Source organism: Chelonia mydas, chromosome 1, assembly GCF_015237465.2.
Source record: "Chelonia mydas isolate rCheMyd1 chromosome 1, rCheMyd1.pri.v2, whole genome shotgun sequence".
Classification (NCBI taxonomy): domain Eukaryota; kingdom Metazoa; phylum Chordata; order Testudines; family Cheloniidae; genus Chelonia; species Chelonia mydas.
Window position 1 is genome coordinate 140,771,357 of NC_057849.1, and position 9,812 is coordinate 140,781,168.

The following is a 9,812-nucleotide window of genomic DNA, read 5'->3' on the forward strand; positions in this document are numbered from 1 at the left end:
TAATATTCATAACTTCAGATACAAAAATGATACATGCATACAAACAGGATAATCATAATCAGTAAATCATATCTTTTCCATTGACACCTTACATGTCATATTTTGTACAAGATTTGTTGCAATTCTATAACACTGGTGAATATGGGGGCACCCAGGTGTTACTTTGGGGTACAGAATGTCACAGCATGCCCCACAGATTGGGGACCACTGATGTAGATGCTTCCTACAGTGGTGAAAAAGGTTTTTCTATAGAAGTCGGTAATCTACCTGCCTCAGTGGTGATAGCTAGGTCAATGGAAAAATTGTTCCATCAGCAAGGCCGTATCTACATCAGGGGTTAAGTTGGCATAGCTAGGGCGCGCAGGGCTGTGAATTTTTCACATTTCTGAGCTCCACAGCTACGTTGACCTAACTTTTAAGTGTAAACCAGGCTTTAGACCTTATTCACTCCCATCTCCCAGCAGTGTAACCCTGAAGCAAGGCTCCCAGCTGCAACTCCACCCAGAAATGGGAGGTAGTAGCACCAGTCTCATCCTTGGAAGGAGCCAGGAGCAAGGAACCTTCCCCGCACCCTCCCCAAGCCAACACTTGCTAGGGAGGGGGGAGGCCTGGGCATCCAGGAGATGTGTTAATTCAACCCATCCCAAGGCAACTTTTGCCTACAGAGCTTCTGTGGCTCTTTGGCAGCTTAGCCTGAAAATCCTGGCTACCCTCTGCAGGGGTGAATCCCACCTGGGCTACAACAGCCACTTGCTGGCTTAGGAGGAAGCTGCTTCCCTTGGCATAGGTGCTGACTCTGTGGGTGCTCCAGGGCTAAAGCATCCATGGAAAAAAATAGTGGGTGCTCAGCACCCACCAGCCACAGCTGTTTGGTGGCACCCCAATCAACTGTTTGGTGGCTGGGGGGAGCTCTCAGTGGAGACCAGCGAGCGGCGGGTGGACGGGGGCCCCCAGGAGCGGTTGAAGCGGGGGGCGGGAAGAGGCAGAGCGAGGGCAGAGCCTCAGGGAGAGGGCGGAGCGGGGGTGGGAAGAGGTGGAGCGAGGGTGGGGCCTCAGGGGAAGGGGTAGAGTTGGGGCAGGGCCTTGGGGCAGAGCAGGGGTGGAGCACCCCCAGGGAAAAATAAAAGTCAGTGCCTATGCCCTTTGGGCAAATGGGGATGAGTTAAACCTACTGTTCTCTTCTTCCCCAATTCTGACGTGATTTCTTTTTTTTTTTTTTTTTTTGCCAGATATGAATCAACAGCTCCTCATAATGGAAATGTTTCTGATAACACTGATCTCAAGGGTGGTGTATAGGAAAAGATATGATGATCTGAAACTTCCAGAGTGCACTGACCAGGAAACTAGCGACAGCAAACAGAACACCAAGATCAACCTAAAAGGCAAATTTATTGAAGATGGAACCCAAAATGTGTAGAAGGTGGATGGATGTGCTGTCTTGTGAAAGCTGGGACAATACTTGTAGCCCAACTCAGCTTGCCCATGGCAAGATCCTGACTAATGTATATTCTTTACTTGAGGAGACGTCCATTGCAGCCTTTATATCCTTATACTGCAAATAGCAGATTTCCAAGCTGGAACAGCTTCTGGTATAAATTCCTGTGACCTGGACAGAAAGGACCAAAAAGTGGGAGGATAAACCTCCTTATTTTCCAGAGATACTGTCATAAATATAAAGGGAAGGGTAAACCCCTTTAAAATCCCTCCTGGCCAGAGGAAAAATCCTCTCACCTGTAAAGGGTTAAGAAGCTAAAGGTAACCTCGCTGGCACCTGACCAAAATGACCAATGAGGAGACAAGATACTTTCAAAAGCTGGGAGGAGGGAGAGAAACAAAGGGTCTGTGTCTGTCTGTGTGATGCTTTTGCCGGGGATAGACCAGGAATGGAGTCTTAGAACTTTTAGTAAGTAATCTAGCTAGGTATGTGTTAGATTATGATTTCTTTAAATGGCTGAGAAAGGAACTGTGCTGAATAGAATGACTATTCCTGTCTGTGTGTCTTTTTTGTAACTTAAGGTTTTGCCTAGAGGGATTCTCTATGTTTTGAATCTAATTACCCTGTAAGGTACCTACCATCCTGATTTTACAGGGGTGATTCCTTTACTTCTATTAAAAGTCTTCTTGTAAGAAAACTGAATGTTTTTTCATTGTTCTAAGATCCAAGGGTTTGGGTCTGTGGTCACCTATGCAAATTGGTGAGGATTTTTACCAAACCTTTCCCAGGAAGTGGGGTGCAAGGGAGGATTTTGGAGGGAAAGATGTGTCCAAACTACGTTTCCCAGTAAACCCAGTTAGAGTTTGGTGGTGGCAGTGGAGATCCAGGGACAAAGGATAAAATTAATTTGTACCTTGGGGAAGTTTTAACCTAAGCTGGTGAAAGTAAGCTTAGGAGGTTTTCATGCAGGTCCCCACATCTGTACCCTAGAGTTCAGAGTGGGAGAGGAACCTTGACAGATACATACACAGAGTGAGAGATTTCTGTCTCCATATAATTTCATGCAGTTGTCAGACAGTTTAGGTCCCATCAGCTTGTTTGAACCCTGCAGTGTAAATGTGAATTGATATAATACAGGTTTGCACATATTATGGTCTTTATATAATGTGGCAACACTGGAGACTCACTCTTTTTGTTTTTTTCCTCATTTCATGTAGCCACCTCTGTGTTTGGAGCTCTCTCCCTGTTCCAACAATTCAGGTGCCCACCCTCTCTTTGTTCAAATCCCTCCTCAACTCTCACTCTTCTCACCAAACCCACAACAGCTAACATACCTCAGTATATATATCCTTTCAGACCCCAAAACATCCTGCATGCGATATTCAGCTCAGTAGATGATAAGCTCTTTGGTGAGGGCTGTCACTTTTTCCTGTCTTTTTTTATACCAGTGATTCTGAATCTTTCCAGACTACTGTACCCCTTTCAGGAGTCTGATTTGTCTTGCATACCCCAAGTTTCACCTCACTTAAAATTACTTGCTTACAATATTGACATAAAAATACAGAAGTGTCACAGCACACTATTACTGAAAAATTGGTTACTTTCTCATTTGTCTGTATGAAATTTAAATTTGGACTGACCTCGCTTGTGCTTTTTATGTAGCCAGTTGTAAAACTAGGCAAATACCTGGATGATTTGATGTACCCCCTGCAAGACCTCTGCGTACCCTCAGGGGTATGCATGTCCCAGGTTGAGAACCACTGCTTTATACCAGTAAGCACACAGTAACCATTCATGACTATTTAATAATAGCTATCAGTAGTCCTCCCCATGGGAGGCAGTGTGATCCAATGGATCAGGTATGGGACTAGGAGATAGGTGAGGTGGGTTATGTTCTGTGCTCTGCCACTGACCTGCTGTGCCTTAGTGTCCCCATCTGTAAAATGGGGATAATGATACTTAACTATCTTTGTGAAGCACTTTGAGATAATGTATACACATTTTTCTATAAAGCTAAGTATTTTTATTAACAGGAATCATTTTCAAATAATTGCTCCCCCTCACCCCCAATCCTGAGCCATCCTGAAGCCCACTAGGGACAGGGGTTCTCAAACTTTTTTTGCTGGGCCGCCATTTGAAAGTATTTCAAGCTCTGATGTCCCTCCTCCCATACCATGCCACCCTTATTTCTGCTCTGCTGCTTACTTCAGAGCTGGGCACCTTGCCAGCAGATGCCGCTCTCATGACCCCCCCACAATAGTCTTGTGACCCCCTTTTGGGTCAGGACCCCCAGTTTAAGAAACACTACACTAAGACTTAGACTGTTTTTAGACTTGTTGGTCCAAATACTGCCATCACTGACACCCATTGGTTAGTCTCATTTCAATGAATTTCCGTCTATCGTAAGGGGTCCCTGGAAATCCAGTGTTCTTTGAGGAGGCTAATTGCTCCATTTTTGGTTTGATATAACTTCTGACACCATGTAATGTTTAGTAAGCTGTCAGGAGTTGTGTGTCATGAGAGAGCAGCATTCAGCTCCTTCTCAGTCTCTTCTGGCTTCTCTAGTTCACATTGGGCATGGATGCTTTGACCATATGTACACTAGGAAAATGTATCTGTTTTAAATACATGATATCAGATATGACTTAGCTTCTAGATTCTCCCACTAAGGTTAATCATGACCAGCTTACACTTTTTAAACACGATTGTACTTGTCCATGCTATATGCCAAAGCATGTTTAACATCTTGTTGTTTAGCACGTTTTCTAACATGATATATTTTCTAAGTGTAGACAAGGCCACAGATACTTAACCACAGCAATTAGCATAGTTACTCCCATAGTTGTAATCTAATACCTATCCACATAAGATGGCATTTGCTAGTGTTTTATAGTGGCTGGCTGTGACTTCCTGGGACCCCAAATGGGGAAAATAGACTATTTAGAGCCAACAAGTCTTCTCATGAATTGGGATTGGAAACAATTTAATTGCTCGTGCAAATGGGACAAAATCGTTTTCAAAAGTCATGCTTTTTCTCTAATGATGTTGAAAATTGTTTTGTTCCATACATTAAATTCAATGGCTTTCAGCATTGCTTCACTGGGACCTGTTGCTAATAACTGATCAATTTCCTAGTATACATGGGGATTTAGAACTCAAATTAAGTGTTGGGAACAGGCATGGAGACTGAATGACTTGGATCTTCCCACACACAGTTAAAGGTGTGTCATCTGGGCAAAGCAAGAAGCCTATATTGATACTGCCTCTGATTAACCTATTCTGTGGAGAGAAGGCTTCATTTTCCATCACTGTCATCCAAGCCTTTGTCACAATCACATATCTGAAATGCTCATTAAAATAGATTTATATTTTAAAATCAATGTGAGCTTAGTTTAACCGAGAGTCTCTTTAGCTATTATGCTTTTAGAGTAGATTTTTAATACTTCTACTATTATTCATGTGTCAGATTTGAGCAATAGAAAGACGAGGTGGGTGAGCTAATATCTTTTATTGGACCAACTTCTGTTGGTGAGAGAGACAAGCTTTCGATCCACGCAGAGCTCTTCTCTAGGTTTGGGAAAGGTACTCCAGCGTCACAGCTAAATGCAAGGTGGAACAGACTTCTGAGCATAAGTAGTTAGCATATACTCTAAAGGACCATTCAAGGTAGGACTGACAATTACAACTACACTGCATATTTGAGCAATGAAATTTACAGCGTAGGTAGTGATTAGCAAGTGGATTAAGTGGACTTTTGCGCTGGCAGCTAAGAAGACAGATTTCCACTGAAATCAGTTGAAGTTAGGAACCTAAATACCGTTGAGGATCTGGACCCAAGGCCCCAGTTCTGAAAAGCATTTATGCACATGCTTATGTATAACCCTAATTAGGTCAGAACAGGTCTTGCGTAATTTTAAGCATGTGTTTAAGTGTTTTCCTGAATTGGAATGCTTTCCTGAATAGAGCCAAAATGATCATGAAAGTGGCAGAATGTATCAATTTTGTTGTTGTTAATGTTTTATTTTAATTATCCAAAAATAAACCATGACAATGTGTTCTACTTTATATTTGTAATGTGTCTTTCCTCCTAGCTCGACCTTCGGCATTCTGAGGTGCTTTCTCCTCACTCTGGTAACGATCACTTCTCAATGAGTAAGAATATTTTGTTTCCAATGGTGTGTATTTGTGATGTTAAAGGTTTACAAATACTATAATGTCAAGGCTCTCTCGGTCGGAGAGTAACTGATCTTCAAGTTCCATGAGTCAAATTTCAGACAGCTGCCATAAAATGAGATATCTCGGGGTGAACATCTCATATCTTTGATGCCAAGCCTGCTTCAGATTTCCATATAAGAAAGGAGAGAGATTTTTATCATGCCTTTTGTGATGATAAAAAGAACCATCCATATTAAACAAAGAACTGGAGCTAGAAGTGCAGGGGACATGCAATCAAAGGTTAAAATGTTGTAAGCATTTGGAAAACTAGTGAGACTGAGGAGAATAATAAACAGAAAAGGACAAGAGTGACAGTACAGTTCTTGTGTGGTTGTATAGCAAGGTGTGGCCATGCATGGACAATTTGGGCTTTTTGTTGTTGTTTTTCTTCCCCCTCACTGCTAATAGGTGAGATGGCAGAAGTGCCTTTTTAGAATGGTTTGGATGTGGTGAGGGAGGGGCAGCTCAGGCGCTGACCCTGCAATTGCACCTTCACAGATGCTGCTGCAAGATCAAGGCTGTTGGGCCCAGCAGCATTGCCATCCCCATATTTTCAAAAAACCACAAGTCGGGCCTCCAAAATCAGGAACTTGGCTTTAAAATCATGAGATTTTTGAAAAATAATTTACTTGCCTTCTGCTTTCTGAGCCTTTAGAGTTCATGCTTTCAGGCTTTTCTCCACAGTTATAAGGAGTGGAAACTTACTTTTTAAAAAATGAAATCTGAGATTCCCTGGTAATCCCATGAATCCAGGGGCTGGGCCTTTAGGAAAACCACCAAATATTGCAATAAACTCACAAGCATTGGCAATGCTGGAACAGGGAAGGGAAGAGCATGCTAAGCTTAAGGGTAGCATGGAAGAGGCCTCAGAGATGCGGCCGTCTGTGAGAGAAGGACATAACAGGAGTACTGAGGCTGGTGTCATTGGTAGAGTGGAGAGGGCAGGTGGGGTGATGTATACGGAGACTAAGTCAAATAATATAATTTGCAAACATCATTACTGTCATGTTTATCCTCTCCAGCAGATCATGACTGGTAAATAAAGACCACAGATCCCTATGCTCTCTTTCCCCCAAACTGATACATTGCCATTTATCATCTTTACTCTTTTTGTACAGTCTCTTAACTATTTTGGACCCTGATTCTCTTCCTGACCCTACCACTGATTTGCCTTCTGGCCCCAGGCAAATTATTTAATCTGCTTGTGTCTCTGCATCCCCAATGTAAAATAGACACACATTTTTATAAAGCAATTTAAGAGTGATGGGTGAAAAGCAGAATATATGCACCGTTATATTGCATATTTTGAAAGTCCTTTAAAACTGGGTACCAACTATCTAATCCTACCATTATTGTACAGAGGGGGAACCAGCACCTCCACAAAGTGGGTAGTTTTCTTTTTCATTCCACCTCGAGGAGAAGATAACTTACTAGGCAGAACAATACAATGATTTGCTGTTTGCTATGTTCAAATCTCCAGCCTGCATAATCTTTGGGTGAGAGGTCATCTAGATCAATTTTTCCAGCCTGTGGAATTGGTGTGAGAAGTGGACCTTTATACAGTTGATTCATAAGAGAAAATATACAGAATACTCCTGTGCTCTTTTCTCTTTAAGGCACACCCTAATGTAGTTTCTGAGAGGTCAAAGTGCAACCTCATAGGTAGACAAGCTCTACAGTCTCCTTGCGTAAATATGGCATTCTTCACGCCTCAGAATCTCAGCTTCTATTAAAATACCTACTGCTTCAGCACAAAGGCAGTCAAAGAGGCAGCACGTACAGGTGTATCTCTCAAGTGTCCTTTGTTTTTTTGCAAAAAAGATTCTCTTTACCCTTTCTCCGCTGCATGTTGTCCTTTTTTTGACTTGCTGACGTGTTCTCTGGGCATATACTGATGCCAGTTACAGTGACAAATGATAAAGCTCTTGGTATGCCAGGGCTGCACCACTGTAGGACAGGGATTGAAAACTTGCGAATCTAATTGAAAACTTTTCCATCAGAGTTCCCAATTGCTGTAAAATGTTAACCACTGTAAAACGCTTGTTTGAAAACAGCAAATGCTTTCCCCAAATGTTGACAAATTAAAAAAAAAAACCCAAAAAACAAAACTGGTGAAATTTCAAAGGCTTTCAACCAATTCTAGTGTAGATCACAATTTAACAGTGAGATTATCTTGTGGACATTTCCCCTTGCATTGACTGTTATGTTCTACCATTCACAACTGTATATGGACCGTCTCTTCTCTGATACCTAATTGCACAGCACCCATCTGGCAACTACAGCAGCTGCTCATGTGGAAAAGTAACATTAGGGAAGTAATGTGGTTTTTTTTAGCATCTTTTAATGCAGTTTAGCAACTGGAAACAAGGAGGCGAGCCGGGATCATGTGATCAGCCAGCTCTTCAAGGACCATAATCCTTGAACTATCAGTCTAAAGGCTACGTAGAGAAGTAGGATAATATTTCTGGGTTTTCACTGAAAATCTTTGAATAGGTGAGTTTCTGAGCCTTTCTGTAGCCCTGTCATACACAGCCAGCAAAGGGTATGAGCTAATTGTTAAATTCAGTTCAACAAGTTCCTCATTAGGGGCAAATTACCTGAGTTTGAAATCTGCTAATTTTCCAATCAGGGTGAGTGTTTGCACTTGTGATTCGGAAATAATTACCACATGGTATAACATCTAAACCTATGTGAAGGCTAATGGGTAAAGGATTAGTTTCCTTGGAATGAGAGAGGGTGTGATCTATGTTCCCCAAGAGCTTTGTTTGTTGCCATACTTTCAGAGATCTCGAATGCATAATGTCTGATGTTTTTTATGTAGTAAACTTGATTTTATATTTACTTGTATCTCTTAGTGTTAGTGTGGATAAGCAACATGGGCCTCAGACTTGGACTTCATTTGCTACAGGCCACTAATTTTGAATGAAGATCTCTCTATTTCCCCACTCTCACTTATTTATTTGTTTTCTCCACTATCCTCCCCGAATTACTGGCCCAATCCTGTAATGAGATCTGTTTAGGTGAACCTTGTTATTAGGCCAGGGCCTTGGTTTGAAGCCTCTAGATTGCAATAGGACAATTCTTATGGAATTTCTATCCTGTTGCAGAATCACCTTACTGAAATATGAATATACAAATGCATGGTAACTCTTCTTTTGGAATGCTATCTATGTAGCAGTATTGGATGGTGTCCAGGTTCCTTCCCCACTCTGAACTCTAGGGTACAGATGTGGGGACCTTCATGAAAACCTCCTAAGCTTACTTTTACCAGCTTAGGTTAAGCTTCCCAAGGTACAAACTATTTTACCTTTTGCCCTTGGACTTTTGCTGCCACCACCAAACTTCTAACCGGGTTTATTATTGGGAAAGAGTCTTTGAAATGTCTTTCCCCTCAAAATCCTCACCAAAATCTTGCACCCCCCTTCCTGGGGAAGGTTTGATTAAAAATCCTCACCAATTTGCATAGGTGACCACAGACCCAAACCCTTGGATCTTAAGAACAATGAAAAAAGCATTCAGTTTCTTACAAGAAGAATTTTAATAGAAGAAAAAGTAAAAAGAATCACCTCTGTAAAATCAGGATGGTAAATACCTTACAGGGTAATTAGATTCAAAACATAGAGAATCCCTCTAGGCAAAACCTTAAGTTACAAAAAGGCACAAAGGCAGGAATATCCATTCCATTCAGCACAGCTTATTTTCTCACCCATTTAAAGAAATCATAATCTAACGCATATGTAGCTAGATTACTTACTAAATTCTAAGACTCTATTCCTGTTCTGTTCCCAGCAAAAGCATCACACAGACAGACCCAGACCCTTTGTTTCTCCCCCCCTCCAGCTTTGAAAGTATTTTGTCTCCTCATTGGTCACTGTGGTCAGGTGCCAGCGAGGTTATCCTAGCTTCTTAACCCTTTACAGGTGAAAGGGTTTTTCCTCTGGCCAGGAGGGATTTTAAAGGTGTTTACCCTGCCCTTTATATTTATGACAGATGGTTTAAGGGATTAGCAGAAGAACAGGATTTAATCTCTAGATTATTAAACCTACACTAGTCCAGGGGATTCATTGGCCTGTCTAGTACAGCATAGGTTTTTGACAAAAGGGTGCTAGCTCAACTCATGAGAGGACTAGTCATGTTCTTGTCGTGAGCAAGGGGGCTCAGA

General features: G+C 41.8%; 1 protein-coding gene across 1 annotated transcript in view; it reads left to right on the forward strand.

Moving 5' to 3' along the window:
• The window catches only part of LOC102941598 (organic solute transporter subunit alpha), a 43,639-nt gene extending 35,601 nt beyond the window's left edge, over positions 1 to 8,038 (forward strand). Inside the window, exon 8 of the mRNA XM_037901886.2 lies at positions 1,230 to 8,038. Within this exon, the coding sequence (XP_037757814.1) occupies positions 1,230 to 1,417 (188 nt within the window). The 3' untranslated portion in view covers positions 1,418 to 8,038. The remainder of the gene's footprint in view (positions 1 to 1,229) is intronic.
• Positions 8,039 to 9,812: the final 1,774 nt, after the last annotated feature.